We start from the raw sequence: 19,695 nt of genomic DNA, 5'->3' as shown, positions 1-19,695 counted from the left end.
CTTCATAAATTCAGCCTAGACCTGGTTTCCATGGAGTTCTGATGAAAACTGGAATTGAGATCATGATTGGGGCAGTGGTGGGGGGCAGTGGGAGGGGGAGGGCGTGGGGGGGGTGCCTCCTGCACTCGGGCTCCAGCGGCAGGCCCAGGCTGACGGCCGTTTTTCTTCCTTCAAGCGTGTATTTAAATTCTCTCCCGAGCCCTCCTCCTCCTCCTGTTGCTTAGCGATGGTCATAGGCCGGGAGGCCTCTAGGAGAACCAGGAAGGGGGACTCTTCTCCTGTGCACAGGGGCAACAGGGGTCCAAGCTCAGGAAACTTGTGGGAGGGTCTAGAGCTCTGGTCTCCGGGGACGGTGGCACGGACATGGGGTCTGGGTTGCAGACTGCCTGCCCACTGTCCCCCAACTTTCCCCTCTTTGGTTGGCCTGAACTTCTATCATTAGAGTTTCATTCCTTTGGACATTCTTGCGAGATGCCAGTGCACCCCTTGGAGCTGGCCGGTGAGGCCCTCACCCTGGGAATGAAGGCACGTCCGAGACTCTCCTGCTGACCAGGGGCCGGAGACGCCTGCGGCGGAGCGGGAGCATCTGGAGCCTCACGCCCGTGCCTGTGCCCGTGCCGGCCAGAGCAGAGCAGCAGGGCCGCCTCGCGGAGCTCCCCGCGGTGAGCAGCGAGTGAGTGACCAAAGGGGGGCGTGGGTGTGGCACTCTGCACCAGCAGGGGAGCGAGTGAGAGAAGGGCGTGGGGCTGTTCGAGAGAAGCTGTGGCAGCGCGGCGCCCCCCGCCCCAGGGTCCAGGAGCTTCTGTGCCTGCACACGGGCTGGGCTGGGACCCCCAAGCTGGCACGCCGGGCACATGGTGGTTCTGAGACCAGCCGGCCCCTCCGGTCGAGGACACTTGGCAGGGGCAGAGGGCCCTCCCTGGAGCCCCGCAGCCCGGGAGGATGCTGCTCATCCCCTAGGCTCGACCCATGGGGACGCCGCCAGTGAGAGGTGAAGGCCTAGCAGGGGAGGCTGGGGAGGAGGTGAGTGGGGCCGGCTATGTCAGGGATGGGTCCCCAGGGGATCCCCCCACCACTGAGTCCCGGGGGGAAGCTGACTTGCTTCCCTGTTTTCTGGGCTGGAGGGCCGAGTGCATCACTTGTAGGACCCTGCATGCCTGTCAGGGGGCCTCCTTTGTGCCCGGCCCGCAGGGCAGGAAACGGGCTCAGGGCAGGCAAGGTGCTGGGCACACAGCCAGCATGGACTCGGGTCTCCCTGATGTCAGGCCTCGAGGGGACCCCATGGTGTATGGGGTTTTCTTCTGCACACATTCCTTCCTCTCCTCTGCTTCTCGACGCTACGGTGGGGGAAGGACCAGAGCAGAGGAATCAGGGTCCCCAGTCCCCCCAGCCTTTGGGAGACATGGCCAAAGCCTGTGTGGTTTTGGTCCCAGGGCCCAGGCAGGGCTGTCTGCTATGCCCGTAAGTGCCCACTGAGTAAATGAGTGAGTGAACGTCCGGGCGCCTGCAGGTCCCCCAGCCCCAACAGAAGACGCCAACCGCGGGGGTCACCGTCTCCCTTACGAAGAGACTCAGGGCTTTGTTCTTGCAGATGGCTGGATGTGGTGGTGAGGGCTGGGGACGCGCGTGTGTGAGCGACACGAAGGGCTTTCAGCATCACTAGTGACCAGCCACGCTGGCCGCTGAGTCTGGCTGGGGGGGTGGCTACAGCGTGACGCAGCCAACCGCTGACGCCACAGGGCTGCACGGGGCACACACATGGGAACGTGGGGACCATAACAGTAAAATGGGCTTGGGGCCACAGCACAGACCCTGTCCCAGCTGCGTCTAGGCGGGTCTGGGCTGGCGGGAGCTCCCCATCCCACGTCAACTCTGCCCCCAGCTTGGGGAACTGTCTCTTCCGTCCATTCCGGGCGGCGTCCTCCAGGACCCACACTGTCAGCCTCGCAAGAGGGCCGAACGGCCACATGCACTTGTTGGGGGCAGAACCGAGGCTCTGAGTAGCAGGTGTGCCCAAGGTGCCAAACACTGGGTCAGGGAGGGGGTCTGAGGGTCTCTCAGAAGGAGTCCAGGCTCTTGCTCAAATGCCCACTGCCTGGGCCTCGCCTCAGCCTTTGCCGCTCGCTGCCTGCCCGTCGGGGCCCAGTGGCCCCCTCGCCTGCCCAGAGCAGGTGCCCGTGCGTGAGGTCTGGGCTGGCCCACTTCCCCTTGCGGGTGGCCCCTGGGTTGTGAGATGGTTCCCTGGCCAAGGACTGGCACTGGGCCGACTGCCCGGAAAAGTTCTGTGGCTTGGAAAAGGATCCTGTAGGGTTCAAGTCGGGGGCCCAGATCCAAAGCCACCGTGGAGACTTGCCAGCTTGTCATTTTTTGGGTGGGGGATCAAGTCCTGGTGCCCCGGGGCTCAGACCAGGCCTCCTGTGTCCTGAGTCAGGGAGGCTTACAGCCGTCTGCCTGACAGTCCCCCTTCAGGACAGTGAGGACCTACTTAAAAAAAGCCTGCATTTCATTTTCCAGACCTCTCGCTGCTCCCGGTCAGCTTATTCTGGGCAGCTCATCCGGGATCTGTCTCCCCCTGGCTCAGGGGACCTTCTAGGGCAAGGCCAGGAGGCCATCCTGTCTGGCAAGACCGGCTCTTACAGATCAAGGAGTTGCTTGCCTTCCCGGGTGCCTGGGGCTGGGGCTGCGGCCTGTGGCCTGGGGCCATGTCAAACGATGCTGGGATGCTGGGCCTTGGCCTGGCTGCTGGCCCCGGGGAGCTGCCCGGACCCACGGCCCCTCCCCCTCACCTGTGGCCTCGTCCCCACCAATGGCCTCTCTCTGGGACCTGGCCATGGCCTCTGCTCTTCAGGAAGCCCGCCCTTCCCCTCAGGAAGCTCACCCACGCAGCGGGGCCACACAGGGACGTCCCCGGCCTGGCTGGGGATGCACGGCAGGTGCGAGGAGGCAAGACTCCGCCGACCTGACCTCGCCCCCGCCAAGCCAAGCAGACATCCAGGCCAGCTCCCAGTGGGCGTCCAGGTAGAGCCTGGCCATCTTAGTAGGGAGGAGGGGAAGGCCTGGGTCTGGCCAGTGCCTGACCCACGGGATCCCCGTGCTGTCCTTCGGGGCACACCAAAGCTTCCTGGGAATCGCCCTTGGAGAGGTGGGGGTCCGGACCCCTGCCGTCCCAGAGGAGGGTCGCGCCCCTCTCCTTGCGGAGGACAGTGGCAGTCGCACCAGCCAGACTCCTCCCAGCGCCCCGGCCTCTCGGGGCCGCTGCCTCCCCGTGCCCGCCCAGCCTGGCCTGTGCCTTTCATTTCTGTTCTAACACCCAGTGGTGTGGGAACAAAGAAGTCTGCCTCTCAGCCACCACTAATTTCTTTTGATTAGAGGCCCTTTCTGGATCTGGGAGAGGAGCGATCTCTCCCGGTTTTCAAAGAGGCGTGGAGGGAAGGGTTGGGGGGTGCTGATGGAGACGCTGAAAGAGATGGGGCCTCTGGGGGTGGGCGCCAGGTCCTAGGCCTCCGCTGAGCCCCATTCCAGCTCTGGGGGTGGGGGGCGTGGAGGCCGAGTGGCCACCCCCTCTGGCCCTCCTGCCCCCCTCCTTGGACCCCACCCCGGCTCTAATAGAGCGTCTCCCGAGTGGCGTTACTGGAGAAGGTGTGGTTGCTGGACACGCTGTTGGTCTTCCTCGAGAAGGCCAGCCTCTTCCTCCTGCGTCCCCACAGTGGGCAGAGGCAGGCCAGTGTGGACAGAAAGGCCTGGCGGAAGCTGGCAGAGACCAGGTTGTAGAGGATGGGGTTGACAGCAGAGCTGGCGTAGAAGAGTGCGTTGGTCAGCATGTATAAGTAGTGGTAGACGTCGTAGAGGAACCTGCGGGAATGAGGGAGAGGCGCTCAGGCCTGCACGGCCTCGCAGCCGCGGACCCTCGCTGGCTTAGGACAAGAACCTTAAAACCTCCTTGTAAACGTTTTGACGTGGGGCTGTTTCATAATAAATTTCAGGTTCTGGCTTCTCTGGAGAAGTTGGAAGTTCTGGCCACACTCCTGCTGGCACCAGTCGGCGCAGCTGGGTTGTGGCAGCCCTGCCGGGCCCGTCTCCACCTCTCCCTGCATGACACCTGGGCTGCCCTTCCTTGTGCAGAATCCTGGCATGCCTGGGCTGTAGGGCATGCTGGTCCCCGGCTTCCACTGAACAGCCAGGGCAGGAACCCCCTCCTTGCCTCCTGGGCAGCTGCATAACTTTCCCTCAGCTTGCTTGCCTCCACTCACAGGCATCTCACTCCCTCACCGGACAGCTCACTTTCCCAGCAGGCAGCCCTGAGTTTCAAGAACCCTTTACCTTGGGGCTCTGCTCCCTGCACTTCTCCTCTGCCCTCAATCTGCCCTCCCTGCCGGCTCTGCATCACTGTGAAGAACCTGCACGCCATGGTGGGCCCAGGGCTGCTGTCTCAGAGGGGCCTCCTGGCCTGGCTAGCCTCGCTGCTGTCTGGGAGCGTGGATTTTGGGGGTTCTCCATCCTGAGAGCTGGAGCTCTCCGGGCCCAAACTGTCTATGCCAACAGCGGGGTTGGTGCTGAGCATCTCCTCCCTACCGGGAGTCTGGAATTTGGGCCCCGCCAGCCAGGGGTGCCCACATGACCAGCCCCAGCAGATGCCCTGGGCGCTGGGCCTCTGGTGACCTTCCCAGGAGACAGCATTTCACACGTGGTCTCAGCTTGTTCTGGGACGGATAGCCAGGGGGTTCTGGAAGCTGTGCCTGGTCTCCTGGACCCATCTACAGGCTTTTCCTGATTTTGCCACGTGTCCTTGGGGTGCGATGGAGCACAGCATGGGTGTGGCTCTCCCTGAGTCCGGGGAGTCCTCCTGGCAACTCTCCCAGCGTGGTGGTGGTCTAGGAGCCCACACAGCCGCCCCCCAGCAGAGCCAGCCCTTCTTGTCACTCTCCAGACGTCTCTAAACTTGTCTCATTCCCCTTCTCTTAGGGGCTGCTTTCCTTTTCTGCTATAACTTGTCCCGTGGCACCTGTCCCTCCGTGGCCTTCCTTCCTTCCCCTGCCCATCCACGGCCTCACCACAAACCCGTGGGAACCCCTGACCTGCACCCTTGCCCTGAGCTTCTCTGTTCAGCATCCCCACCTCCCATGCCAACCTGTGGGATGAGCTGCTCCCAGCCCAAGGCTCCCTGCTCTGCCCCAGGCTCCTGGTACTCACGGGGTCCACTGCTTCTCGGAAATGTAGCAGAACATGAGCCGCCGCACGTGGTAGGGCAGCCAGCAGACCACGAAGGCGATGACCACGGCCCCTGAGACACAGAGACATGGGTCCTACTCTGCGCACAGAAGACTGAACACTGCTAAAACGTCACCCACAGCTATCACAGACTCTGTGCCACCTCTCACGAAATGCTGACAGTGTTTCCCGCTGAAAAGAGAAACCTGTCTTAAGATCCATGCGGAGACTTGAGGGACCCCTGAGACAAGCCGAGGGAGAAGAGTGAAGCTGGAGGACTCTCATGTCTCGGTTTCAAAACCCACCACCAAGCTGCAGTGGTTGGAACAGTGGGACATTGACCTCAAGACAGACACAGAGACCACGGGACAGAGAGCCCAGAAATAACACTCACCAATTCGGGCAGACGATTTCCTACAAGCCTGCCCAGACCACTGTGCCGGAAACAGTACTGGGGAAACGGGACAGCCACATGTCGAAGAAGGAAACTGGACCCCTACCTCACACCATATAGAGAATTAGCTCAAAATGGATCAAAGATCTAAATGTAGCAAAGAGTACAAAATTCTTGGAGCAAAATGATGGGCACCAATTTGACAACACTGAGTCCAGCAGTGAGTACTTGGATACAGGACCAAAGGACACAGGCAACAGAGTGAAAAGTTAATGCACAGAACAGGAAAGAACACTGCATCACACAGCTGATCGGGGATTAACATCCAGGACACACAGAGCATGAAAAGGCAACAGCAAAAATGAAACAACCCAATTACGTATTTAAAAATGGGCAAGGGGCGCCTGGGTGGCTCGGTGGGTTAAGCCTCTGCCTTCGGCTCAGGTCATGATCCCGGGGTCCTGGGATCGAGTCCCACATGGGGCTCTCTGCTCAGCGGGGAACCTGCTTTCCCCTCTCTCTCTGCCTGCCTCTCTGCCTACTTGTGATCTCTGTCAAGTAAATGAAAAAAATCTTTTATTTTATTTATTTATTTATTTTTAAAAGATTTTATTTATTTATTTGACAGAGAGAGATCACAAGTAGGCAGAGAGGCAGGCAGAGAGAGAGGGGAAAGCAGGTTCCCCGCTGAGCAGAGAGCCCCATGTGGGACTCGATCCCAGGACCCCGAGATCATGACCTGAGCCGAAGGCAGTGGCCTAACCCACTGAGCCACCCAGGCGCCCCAATAAATAAAATCTTTTAAAAAAAATAAATAAAAATGGGCAAAGGACTTGAACAGACACTTTCCCAAAGACACACAAGTGGTTAATCAGCACATGGGAACGTGCTCGTCACTCCCCTGGGACGAAACCAAACCCGAACCACAATAAGGTACCATCTCATGCCATGATGGCTACTATAAAACAAACCAACGCCTACACCCTGAGAAAATAGTGATTTTTGGTGTGGATGTGGAGAAATGAGAACCTTTCTGCAGGGTCGGTGGGAATGCAATGTCCACTTCAGACGTCCAGCGGGCACCCAAAATACCCACTTTAGGAAACAGTATGGCAGTTCTTAAAAAATTAAAAATAGAATTACTCTATGACCCAACAATTCTGCCCTTGGGTATAATCCCCAAGGCATTGAAAGCAGGGACTCAACCCAATGTTTGTACGCCCGTGGCACCGTTCACGACGGCCAAAAGGCAGAAGCAACCCAGGTGTCCATGCACCCGGCGGGAAAATGCAGTGTGTCCGGACCCTGGAGTACACGCAGCCTTAAAAAGAAAGGACATTCTGACACCTGCCACGACTTGGGCAAACGGTAAGGACATCATGCTCAGAGACCTAAGCCAGGCACAAAAAGATGATCCCACTTACTGAGGCCCCTCGAGTGGCCGAATTCATAGAGACGGAGAGGACGGGGTGGTTGTCAGGCTTTGGGGAAGAGTGACCGGGGAGTTAGTGCTTCATGGGGACAGAGTTTCAGTTTGGTAAGATGAAAATGTTCTGGAGATCGATGGCATGAACGTATGTAATGCCACTGAACGGACACTTATAGATGGTCCAGACCGCAAATCGCATGCTAGGTGCATTCTACCACAATGAAAAAGAAAGCAATAAAAAAGCCACTTGGGAAAACCCGGGGCTGGCTGGGCTGTCCTGGTGCCAAGAGAAGCTCGTCCTGGACATGGTGTGTCCTCATCTTGGGTCATGGGGGGAACCTACCGCAGGTGCTTGGTTTGGGGGCCCAGGCCCCTTGGTGGCTGCCCTGACCTCACTGGCCCAGGAGACCTGGCCTGGGGGAGACCCCATGATGGGAGGGCTGCCTGTTGGCGGCAGGAGACGGGTCGGTGGCACTGGAATGTTCCAGGAAGCCTGTCCCTGACATAGCAGGAGCGAAGGCTGTGTTGCTGACCCCTGGACACAGCCTGTTGGTCACTGGCCACAAGGTGGCTGTGGGCTGAGGAACGCTCTTACACTATTACCATGACTAATGCTGAAATGACAAGACTTTGGAAATATTAGCCCAAATTAATTATGTAAATGAATTTTATCTATTTCTTCTTTAAAAAATGTGGTTATTAGAGCATTTACAATTGTGTGTGCGGTGCAGCTCTGGGACTCTTTCTTCCAAGAAACAGTGGCTGCTACAGGACAGGTGGCCCGTCCGCTGGGGTGAAGGTGACAGCAGTTGGGAGGGCTGCTGGGAAGCACGAGGTCGGTGGTCGGGGTCGGGGTGGGCACTGGGTTGTGTGGGGCTGCCTTCAGCGGTGGGGACTGGGGGGCAGGGTGTTTTGAGAAAGAGCCCTCCTCAAGGATGCCGTCTCTGGGCACAAGCCAGGCCCAGGGACCCCCACAGGGAGCACCATGACCCACAAGAGCGCAAACTCGACCCTGAGCTCTCCTGTGTAGGGGGCTGGCTTGGGTCTTTGTAAGGGCTGGTCTTCAGACTTCCTTATTAGAGTGTGGGCCGCCGTCCGGGGGGTTGCACTTCACGTCTCTCCAGCCGGCATCAGTCTCTCGGCACACGTGGTAACCCACACCTCTGCTGCTCCACGGCTGTGTGAGCAAGCTGCCTGACCCTGAGTCCATGCTCAAGAGACTAGGGAATCGGTGAATGGATGAGTGATAGGATGGATGGAGGGACGGATGGGTTAATGGATTGGGTCAATGGATGGACGGATAGAAGAAGGGAGAGATGGATGGACGGATGGATGAGTGGATGGAGGGATGGATGGATGGATGGATGGATGGATAGATGGTGGATGGATGGACGGACGGATGGATGGATGGATGGATGGGTGGACGGGTAGATGAGTGGGTGGAGAAAAGAGCACTGATCTCTGGGTACAGTCAGGCTTCTGAGTCTCTGCTGGGGCTGCTCCATTGCCTGGGTCTCAAACTTTACCCTGTTTGGTGGTGTGTGGCTTGCTGCTCTGCTGGCCCCTGGCTGCCACCCATACCTAAGGGCCCAGAGGTTACATACGTAAGACTCGGACGCCATGCTGCAGGGCTTGGATCCTGCCAGGCTCGATGGACATGCTGAATGAGCTGTGCTGGTCCCCAACCGTGCACACCTGGCCCTGCTCAGCGGCCTGGCGGACCATGACGGTCAGCTTGTTGGCGATGATGGTGTTCAGGATGGAGATGACCACCATGGGGAACACAAAGGACATGAAGGTATTAATCTGCAGAGAGGCAGAGAAGGACAGCTGTCAGGCTGGTGTGGAGGGGACACCACCAGGCTGGGACCTGGAGTATGGAAGGTGCTTGGTCTTTTGGGGCAGATGGCAAGGCACGCTCAAGCGCCACCTGCTTCCCACCCACCCCGGGCTCAGAAGGGGTTCGCAGATTGTCCGCCACGTCGGCAAACTCCTCTGCACAGGGCTCAGCCTACCGACAGTGCGGGGTACAAACTCTGGTGTGTCCTTGCTGTGGTGAAGGGCTGGGCTCGATGTTCCCAGGTCAGGACACAACGTGTCATGGTTGCAGTCCCCGAGCCCCGGGCTCTCCTCCAGGATGGCCAAGCCCAGCATCCCTCCCGTATGCGGACGGTCCACGTTTGGACAAACAGGCAAGACCCTTCTCCTGCCCCACCCACGGCCCCTCAGCTCATTGAAAAGAGCTTCTCACGAGCACCTCTAATTTCCACGTCATTTGTATCCAGGGAAACTGAGCCCCGGACAGTCAGAGGGGCTGGGCGACACTTGAGCGGGCCCTTCCAGGACACCAGGCTAAGACCAATCCCTGCAGCCCCTCTGAGGGCGGCCGTGGTGGGTGACGGGAACAGGTATCCCCTGGGGCCGGTCCTAAAACTGGCGTCACCTCCCAGGGCAGGTTTTGGTGCCCCTTGCTCCGTGGCAGGGGCCGGGTGACCTCGCCTGCGAGGGGAGTCACAGGGCGCGTCCCAGGCCCTGCCAAGCTGCCCCGTGTGCTCCCTTTGAACTTCACCTTCACAGAGGCTTTGGGCTGCCCTTGGAGAGGCCGCCTGGCCTGGCTCCTGCCTGGCAGCTGGGACTCCCTGGAAAGTTCCAGGGGTCTGCACGGGGGCTCCCCAGGCTCCAGGTGGCCCCTCCTGCCACCCCTAACCGGGTTTGCCTGCAGCCCGAGGACCCTCAATCGTTCGACGGAGACAGTCTCCCCGGGGTGAGGACGGCCACACCTCTGTCCTGCTCACACAGGCAGAGCCCAGCCAGACCCAGCGGCCACCATGGCTGCGGGCAGCTTTCCTCTGTGGCCCTCCTGGCGGTCGGGCGTCTGTCCAGAACAGGGCAGACTCCCATGTCTGCTCCGTTGAGCAGACGCTGGCTGAGACCTCCTGCTCAGACCTGCAGAGGGCCTGTCCACCCTCACAGTGCTCCAGGCCCCACCCAGGAGGCCACGAGGCCTCCCAAGAGGCAGTGGCCTGAGGGTCAGCTCCAGTTCCACTGGAACAAGGCTCTGCTGAACGGGAGGACACACAGGCCAGAGAAAAGCCCCCAGGCCCCCAGGGTGCATTGCTCACTGCCTGCCTACCCGGGTTCCTGACAGCTCCCACGCCAGCACCCTTCTCTCCTGTGTCTGCCGAGCCGGGGGGGCAGCTCCCGGGTGGGGCCCTTTCCCAGCTCTGCTGTTTGGAACCCACCTTCTGCAGGATGGTGGGGAGGTGACAGGGGCAGAGAGGCCACCCCAGGAAGGTTTCTGAGTCTGCTCCTGGGCTGGAAGCCGGGCCGGGGTGCAGCAGGACATCGGCTCTGGGCCCAGGAGACAGACTAATTCCCTGTGACTCACCTCGGCCCGGCTCAATTTAAACAGAACGAATGTATCCAACACAGATTTTAAATGTCAAAACATTGAGACACCATACCCCGCTGAGCACAGGCGGTAAACACGGCCGCCTCCAAGGGCCAGTGGGGGCTGTAAGCAGTGGGCAGAGCCCAGCTCGGGGGCCTCTGGGGTCTGCTCGGAGGCCCCCGTGGATCCCCCCTTGGAAGGGGTCCAGGCCCTTGCTGCTGAAGTCTGGAGCGAGGAGTGAGTGGCCTGACCCCACAGGCCTGCCCTGATCGCGGGCTCAGGCCAGCCCCAGCTGCTAGAGGGCAGAGTGTCTTTCCCCAGAGTCCCCCACCCCTCCAGCCTGGAGACCGAGACTGAAACTGGACTGTGGAAGCCCTGGGGGGCACACATGACCTTAGGGCTTGCCTTCTCTTGCCAAAGCTTGCAGCGTGGATGGGGGCTCCTTCCTGCCCCCTGTCCCCTGGTTCTGGGAACAGGGGAGCAGCCCACCATCTCACCATGAGCGAACAGGACCACGTCTCATGAGCCTCGTGTACAATCTCTGGGGTTGCTGTCCTGTCACCACAGGAGGGCAGGAGGGCTCGGGTGCGGGAAGCCGGGGCCTCTCCAGGCAGGTGGATGAAAGGTGGGCGCCGCACCTGGCCCACACATTTGTCCCAATAACACAGAAGACCTGTGACAGACTGGCTGATTCTAAAATTCAAATAGAAACACATAATGTAATAGTGGCCAGGAAAGTTCTGGAAAGGAAGAGCGATGGGTCAGTACCGTCAACTTACCACCCACTTACCAACCACCCGACACATGAAACAGAGACTTTGGGAGAACGGTTTGGCACATATAAACGGACAAAGAGATGGGCAGCGCAGCAGAGGCCAGAAATGGCTCCCGATGAGACCAAGTGCGGCATCTAAGCAGGAGGGAGAGGGTGGGTGACGGCCAGAAAGCCTCTGTCCCCTTCCCAGGACCTCCCCTCTGCTTCCCTGAAACCGCCCACCCCTCTACTCAGCGGCCCACCCTCCAGCAGGCTTTTAATTCAGGAAGGAGACCTGACCTCTTTGTCCTGCTGAGCCTGCGGCAGAGAGGGAAGATGCCTTTGTAAGATTTGGTACCATTTCCCCAGCCTGCAAGGACCCCAGCCCAGGAAGAACCCAGCCTGAGGGGGAGGAGGGCACCCAGGGCATCGCTCAAGCTCCGGGACCCAGCCGCTGGCAGCCGCCGCTGACAGACTTCTAACTCTCCCTCAGTGAGACAAAGGTTTCTTTATTCCCCTTAGGACAATGTGAATTGGTTCTCGAAGCTTGTTCTGTAGCTCAGAGATCCCACACCAAAAATCCAGATGAAGCGAAGATGAAAATGTAGAAATCAAAGCTGGGAAACTACCAGGAGAATCGTGGAAAGCTTACTTTCATCACAGACATTCAGCTGTCGGAATTTGGGAAATAAAGTCGTCCCAGCACTGCTGTAAAGTTTTGCTGTAAAAAATCAATGATGGAAAAAAAACATTCTCTCAGTCCCGGGAGAAATTCCTGTCCCACTGCAACTCCAGGTGTGCCCGTCCCCCTGGCCCCTCCCCGCCTCCCTCTGCCTCTAGTATGCCTCTGCCTTCGAGGTGGAGCCGGAGCCTCCAGAGACCCCTCATGCCGGAGCCTGTCCTCCATCCCCCATGGCCCTGACTGACCGCTTGGCCAGCTCTGACTGACTGGGGGAGGACAGCTCTTCTGAGCGCCAGGCCAGGACTGTGGAGACCTCCTGCCTCCCTCCTTCCCTGCCCAGCCTCTGGGCTCCAAAGCCCAGGCCTGAGCTGGAAACTCCTGAGGCGGGCTGGCCTCCGGGAAGCAAGGGTGCCTGGTTGGGGTGTGGACCTTGGTCTCAGACAGACCTGGCTGTGCACTGGCCGGTGAGCTGTGGCTTTGGGCAGTTGCCGAATGGCCCCCGAGACCTGGCTTTCTCATTTCTAAAGGGGGATAGTATGGGCGCTCAGCTCAGTGCTGTGAGCATGGTCCGTACTCAGGGGTGCCCAGGCTGTTACTGGAAGAGCCGAGGAAGCAAGGTGGGGGGCGTTCAGTGTGGGACTGTGCCAGCACGCACTAGACATTGGCACGGCCAGCCCTGTCTGCGGACTCGGGGCTGGTCTCTGGCTCCAGCACTGGTCATCGGGTGAGGGGGATGGAGTGGAACCGTCAAGCAATAAAGAGGAGGTCTGCCTTTAGGGACAGAAGGTCTGCCGGAAGGGAGGGCTGACCCCCAGTACCTCGGGACACATGCAGCAGGCGCGGGATGCAGGGAGCCGAGCCCGGCCCCGGGGGGCCCTCTGTCTGTGAGGGGTTCTCCAATGAGGCTCCTCTCCTTCTGCCTTCAAACGACCTACGCCCGCTGCTCACTTCCTCTGCAGAACCATCTTTTGTGTAGTACGGTGGCCCGTTTCTCTCTATTTCACACCATGTGTTTAAATAAAGAGCTGGGCCCTGGGCTCACACTGCTTCCAGGTTCAACAACCAGCCTGTAGTGAGGGGAAGGCACGAGTGCCAGTGGTTCAGCTTCTTGTTCAAACTCCCCAACGGAGAGAGTGCCGGGACCTCCTCAGCTGGCATGGCAGGTGAGCGGCCGCCACCAGGCCCAGGCTCAGAGGGGTGGCCTCCAGCTCCAGTCAGTCCCCAGGTGGAACAGAACCCCTCCTCAGACCCAGCAAGCACGTCACACGAGCAAACACGCACCAGGCTCCTTCTTCTTCTGGCGCTGCTGAGGGCAGGGACAGTGATGGGAGTCATTCCAGAGTCCCGGCGCGTCGCCACCCTCAGAGCAGCAAAACCCAACAAGAGCACCGGAGCCCGCCCTTCGGCCGTCCAGTGAGCCACGGTGCATCCACACCAGGAGCCACTCTGTTGGCGTCAGGAATGAGTCCGACTGGGCGGGGGGCCGGGACACTAGTTGAGCGAAGAAAGTAAGCCCAGAGCAGCTAGTGTGAAGTAAGGAGGCCGTTCCCAGGGGGAACCCCAACGGAGGCCAATATGGGCTGACCTGGGGGGAGGGCTGGGAGGCTCCTGTCATGCCCTCCTGAACTGAAGGCACAGGAACGGAATCAGTGGGACACGTGGTTTGCTTCTCCTACATGTGTGTCCGTGACAGGCGCCTGGGGTCCTTGCCCGCATGGTCACATGAAAATCCCACATGCCCCCACCCCAGGACTGGGAAGGGTCAGAGGAATAAGGGACCGGAGCTCAGTGGGTATGTCCTCATTTCAGGGGTGGACCAAAGACAAGAAAAGGGTCCTTCAAGGTGACACAGCCCAGAATCTTCCATTCCTCATCCAACAAGCACCTTGACGCTGCAGACACTGCTGGGACCCACCACCCAACACAGATACCTACCCGTGGACACACATCTAGGAAAGAAGACAGACCAGTGTTGAGCTGCACACTGCACTATGGGTCAGCGCTGGCCACAGGCCTGGGCTTCTGGGGAGGAGCTGTGGACATGTCTGAGCCAACAGGTGGAAGAGGGGAGAAGATGGGGTGTGTGACCTGGAGAGGCCACATGAGTCATGTTTAGTGTCTGCAGGGCCACCCAGGGAGGAGGACTCCACAGGTCAGGTGTCTGCTTCCGGCCACAGAGCTCACCGACCACCATCCTTCCCACCACTGCTAGCTCTAATAAGCAGATGTAAAAAGGACACCGTGAGCATCTCTAACTTCCCCTTCCAGGTGGCACACAGCCATTAGCTAAGCATGAACAGAAAGCTTGTCGCGAGCCGGACAGCAAGCTCAGTGCTCCGCATGTCCTTCATCGAATACGCACATTGGATTAAGGAGCTAGACTCTGTCGGTGTTCTCACTTTACAGAAGCCGCGACCCAGACCCAGCTATGAGCCCAGACCCCGTCTGACCCACAGCTGCCATACTTGCCTCCCACGTCACGAGGCCGTCTCACAGGCAGGGAGTGGATGGAAGGAACGTGCATCCCCTGGGTTTGGGCAATGGCTGGACTAGCATGCGGCTACTCTATCTTCATCCATGAAACTTTGCTGGACACAAACCCTGCCCTCAACTGCCCAGAGAGGACACTGTTTTGGGGTGAGTACGAATTTCTGAGAACGATTTCTAGTCCAAAACTCATGACTCCTTGGTGATCTCTCTGGGCTGAACCTCTGTCCATTTTTCTCTCCTTTCCTTGCTCTCCCTTTTGCTCCACCATGGTCCTCATGGTCCCCTAGGGCTTGGATCTTCTGGGAGAGGAGGGACCAGACTTACTGGGGACTCACAGGGAGGGAATGATCCAGCCCAGGAAGCTAGGGCTTCAGCACCATGGACAGTGACATCAAAGCTGGTGGCTGCTCTGGGGGCGGGGGCGGGGTAGACCTTGAGGGGAGACCAGAGGTCACGGTCTGCGGTGGGTGGACCTGGGCTGGGGTGGGGACTCGGGGAAACCCCAAGCCAGCTAGGAGCAGGCACCCTCAGGAATACTCCACCCCGTCTCTAGACCCTTCTTTTCCTGATGAGGGGCAGGGGCGCACCTGTAACCTGTGTGACCTATGTGGGAGGTGCTCCCTCCACCCTGCCTGCCACTCCTGCAGCCACAGCCCTGCAGTCTGGGAGTGAATCTGGAGGACCCCCCCCCACGACCCCCCCACCGAGCCGCATCCTGTCTGCCCCTGGCTGTGCTGCAGCGCTGGCTCCAGCTGGGCTGCTGGGAGACCCTCAATCAGATTAGGGAAACCGCTTCCCAATATGCCTGTCCCTTCCTCCAGGAGGAGCAGGATGGCCCCTCCCCAGGAGTACACAGGAGGGGCATGGGAGGCCTGGCCCTGGCTCAGAGTTGGGGGCTCGTTAGCCTCCACAGCAGCTGGGGTGGCGAGCTGCCTCTCGGTCGTGCCGGCGCCTCTCGAAACCACACGGAAGCCATCTGTGCAGTGTGGCAAGCTGTCAGGGCTGTGGGCTGAAGGCCTGTTTGCCATGTTTTCAAATATCTGTTGGTTAAAAAGCCCAAGAGAATGTTCAAATCATCTGCTAAGTAGCAGCACACAGGTTGACAAGGATGGCAGAGTAGTGAGCAGCGAGCGAGCAGGTGCATGGCTGGCCAACCCTGGGGCGTGGCCCCGCTTCTGTGCCTGCGAGGGGGACAGGAAGGTGCCTTGGTGGCCACCTGACACACGGAGACCATGGTGCACGTGAGGCATGCCCGGTACTCGTCCCTCCCTGCTCCTCATACTGTGACGGTGACGGTGTTCTTGCGGTGACCAAGTCTGTCTTGTGGGGTGGCTCCCAGTTCGTAAGAATTCAAACAGTTGCTGATTTGATCAGGTTTGCTAAGCCTTTAGTGTGCATTTTTCTAATGTGCAAGGAATTCATTAGACTCCAAGGGATTACATGTCGTGCCAAGTCTGCGGAGCGTCCTGGGGACTTTGCACGTGCCTTTGACAGAGCCTGGGGCATCGAAGCTCTGCTCCACGCCAGGAAAACATGGGCCCTGGTCCCCATCAAGACCCAGGTGGGGTGGGGGGCCACACGCGGATGCCGGCGGGGGTGGGTGTCGAGGCAGTTCAGCAGATCCCTCATCTGTGTCTGGGGGGTTCGGTGAGTCGGGGAGATCCTGTGCTGTGGGATGGGGAGGCGGAGCCAGAGCAGGAGCAGGCGTCCACGGCACCTCAGCAGCGGGGTCAGGAGAGTCGTGTGCAGCCAGGGCTTGGCAGGGGACTGTCCTCCAGATCCGCCCTGTTCTCCGTGCTCCCGGCGTCGCCAGCAGATGGACCTGCACCCCATGACCTTCAGTGTTTTCTCACCATGTAATTGTGTGGGCAGTTCAGCAAATATCCTGTTCCTTCCCAATTTCAAATTACTGTCCCCCGGCAGAGTTGGTCACTGCTCCCGTGGACATCTGGTCTGTACCCAGCTCCTTTCAATAGAATTAATGCTCTGTCCCTGCTTTAGGTGAATCTGATTATGGTGGACCCGGAGTGGGGTGGCCGGTGTGAGGGAGGAGGGCCGGAGGGGCCACCCACACCCCAAGCCCAACTAGGGCTGCATGTGACTCCGGGGCCCGGCAGGGACCCTGTTCTCTGGCTTCCCTCCCAGCGGCGATGCTTCATTCTCTCCCTGCCAGGTGGCCACTGGGGCCTCCGCCCAGGGCAGCTGTGACCTCAGAGACGGTGGCGGGGTCCCCTGCCACAGCTCCCCCCAGCCTCACTCAGCGAGGGGCCTGGCTGTAGTCCTCAGCGAGGCAGGAGCGTCTGCCGCCCGGTTACCCCAAAGCAGGGTCCCCGATGACCATTCCTCCTTCCACCCCAGAGAGAACACGACCATGTGACCACGGCCTCACTCTGCTTCCCTCTTTTCAGCCACGGACTCTGAAACAGTAAAGAGGCCCGACGGACCCGAGACACGCCACCCCCCGTGCGAGAGCCGGCCGCTGCGGTGACAGGGGCCCAGCTCTCCGATTCTAGGTACCGAAGAGCAAAGCAGCCAGGACTTGGGCCCAACGGCCTGAGCTCATCTATTCTCAGGCCGGGTCTGCTTCCTGCCGGTAAAGCAGGGGGTGGACTCGTCCATCTTGAAGACCCTGGTCCTCAGGAACAGGGACGTCCAGGCTGGAAATGAATCGAGGACCAGGACAAATGTTGTCCGTGGCCTCCAGCTCCCATGGTCAGAAGGGTGGTTTGCTGGAAGGACCCCACCGCCCTGGGCCGTGGACCCCTGCCGTGGTTGGTGCTCCGAGCCCGAGGGCCAGAGGGGCTGATGGGCTCTAGGGAGGCCTCACTCCCGAGAGCAGAGACAGGCAGTGGGAGGGTTTGCCGCGATTTCCCGGTATCGTGCTCGGGGAACTGGCAGCCCTCTCTCTTGTAGGAGCACAGCGGCCGCCGAAGTGGTGTGAGGGGACCAGGCTGTGACCAGGGCCTCCCTGGGACTCAGGCTGTCAGCTAGACACAGGCCCAGGACAGCAGCGCCTTCCCAGCTCGGGAACCCCAGCCTGGGGCAGCCCCACGTCTTGCCCTGGCGTCTCCTCTGGGCATGTCTCAGCACCTAGGGCTGCACCCTCCCTCGTGTCTACCCATGTCCCCCCCGGTTCAGCAGCCCACCCTCCGTCCTCTGCACCAGGTGCCCAGGTCCTCCTTATCTGACCTTCACGAGCGTTCACGGAGCATCTGCTGTGTGCGAGGCAGTGTGCGCAGACTGAGGTGGGTGCGGAGGAGAGGGAACGCGCACGACTCGGCAGCGAGCATGAGATCGTCCAGTGGAGACAAGGGGCCGTTCTCTGGAGGAGGAATCTTCATGCAGAGCCCCGAGAGATGAGGAGCACGGATGTGGGGGAGGAGGGGGGCCTCAGGCCCACGGGGGCTGGGTGGGGGTCGCATTATGAAAGGCTATTGCAGAAGCAAGAGGAGGGGGTGAAGAAGTGGGTAGAGCCGGGGGTCAAGGAGGGACCTGGGCCCAGAGAGCGGTACCCACGGGGACGGACACAGCAGATAGTTGGGAGAAACTGGGGGGCTGAGGCAGGACCCAGGGACGGGTGGGTGTGGGGACAGTGGTAGGTAGGAGGCAGTCAGCATGCGCCCCAGAGGGACCCCAGGGAGACTCTTGGCCTCTCGGGCCGCACAGTGGCTCCTTTCAGGCGCGTCTCCTCCTGCTTTAGTAACCCCATGTGGCGTCTCATCTCGCATGTCCTCCCAGGTTAGAGGCTCCCCTCACGGCCTCCTCGGCCTCCTCGACGAGGCGAGGCTCTTTCTTGTGCAACGTCTCACACCCTGGCTTTCCCTGGTCTTCCTGGAGGCCTTCCCTCGGAGTTGTCTGCAGCCTGTCAGCGTCCGTCCCCGCAGCGACTCCCACACGAGGCGTTGGTGAAACAGGGTTTGTCCTGCTCTGGTGGAGTCAGAGAAAATCGCAGCCTGGGGTTCTCGGAGGTGCCCTCCTGCCGAGCTCGGGCGGGCGGGAAGGTGCGGGCAGAGGTGGGCAGAGGGGGCGAACGCGCTGCCTTCGTCTGCCATGGCGACACGCGCCGGACACCCCGACGGGCTGCGGCCGCCCCGGATCCAGTCCCGCGCCCGCTGCCGCAGATCTCCCGCTGTTGACGCGGGGGCACGCCGTGGGCTCTGGGAGCCTCGTCCCAGGTGTGCGGCGGTCCGGGGAACTTACCCAGCCCCTGCGGGGCGATCCGCTGCTGCCGTTGATCCAGCCCTACACGGTCAGAGGAGTTTTCTCGGCCCGCTCTGGCAAGGCCACGGCCTCCGGGTGCACCTGCTTCCTGTGCCGGCCGGGCCGGTGGGCAGACTACGCTCGAAGGTGCCAATGTGGTCACCGCGCAGTGGTCAGTCCAGGGGTCAGTGCCGGGGGTCTCAGCTTCTCGTGGCCAGTCTGCTGTTATCCCAGCGAACTCAGCCACCTGGAGGCAAAGTCTCATCGACCAGAAATTGTGGGGAAAACCCACAGCTTTGCAGGGACTGAGCGGAGAAAGAACGTTCCTACAACTGGAACAACACCTTGGAGGCCACTCTTTGGGCTGTGGGACATCTGACCAACGTGTCTGCTTCTGCACAAACCCCATGCCTGGTTCTGGTCCCCTCTGCCTGCTCTGTCCCCAGACCAGCTGCCACCAGTCCCCATATGCCCCGAGGTGGCATGCTTGCCCACCAGCACCTTTGCCATCCTCAGGACCTCCAGGGTTCCTGAGAGTTGGCCTTAATTGTCACTGGTGGCCCCAGCCTTGTGGTGTCCTCCTGGGGCCAGGCCATGGGGCACTGTCACGGGTCCCTCCACTACCAAGACTGTCATGAACTCGCCCACTGGTGGTCCGTGCAGGAGGGTTCTCCAAGACGGCTGACAGTGTCCCGCAGCCTGGACACACACCTTTTGCAATGTGTCTGGCCGCTCCTCCCACAGAGACAGGGAGTCTGTGGCCCGCCCCCTTGCTGGCCTGGCTGGGACCTGGGACGTGCCGTGGAAATGCTGCCTTCTGAGCCAGGCTCACGTTTCCCGCTCTCATTCCCCCAGAACGTGGCCGCCACAATTTGCGGAAACCCTGATTTGTCTCCTGGACAGCAAGGCCCAGGCAAGAGCCAGCCCCAAACTGAGACAGGAGAGTGAGGCCGTCTCGGGCTCACCCAGGCCCGTGGAGCCGCCAGATGACAGCAGACGCAGACCTGAGCCCAGCTGCCGCCTGGAGGAGACAAGAGGTGTCCCTGCTGGAGCCAACAGGCCGTGGGCTGTCCTGCGCCACGGCAGGAGCCGGCAGATGCACCGTGTGCTCCCTGAGTCATCAGCCCCACCATGACATTTTCTCTTT

The 19,695-nt window shown here is 60.3% G+C and overlaps 1 protein-coding gene across 1 annotated transcript in view; it reads right to left on the bottom strand.

The window, feature by feature from the left end:
• Window positions 1–953: 953 nt before the first annotated feature.
• The window catches only part of NTSR1 (neurotensin receptor 1), a 42,132-nt gene continuing 23,390 nt past the window's right edge, over window positions 954–19,695 (bottom strand). The window contains exons 2-4 of the mRNA XM_047745622.1: window positions 8,636–8,837; window positions 5,191–5,281; window positions 954–3,852 (exon numbers count right to left, since the gene is read on the bottom strand). Coding sequence (XP_047601578.1) covers window positions 3,603–3,852; window positions 5,191–5,281; window positions 8,636–8,837 — 543 coding nt within the window. The 3' untranslated portion in view covers window positions 954–3,602. The remainder of the gene's footprint in view (window positions 3,853–5,190; window positions 5,282–8,635; window positions 8,838–19,695) is intronic.

Source organism: Lutra lutra, chromosome 9 (assembly GCF_902655055.1).
Source record: "Lutra lutra chromosome 9, mLutLut1.2, whole genome shotgun sequence".
In the NCBI taxonomy this organism is placed as follows: Eukaryota; Metazoa; Chordata; class Mammalia; order Carnivora; family Mustelidae; genus Lutra; species Lutra lutra.
Note: the sequence above shows the minus strand (reverse complement) of the source record. Positions and strands in the feature narration are given on the sequence as shown.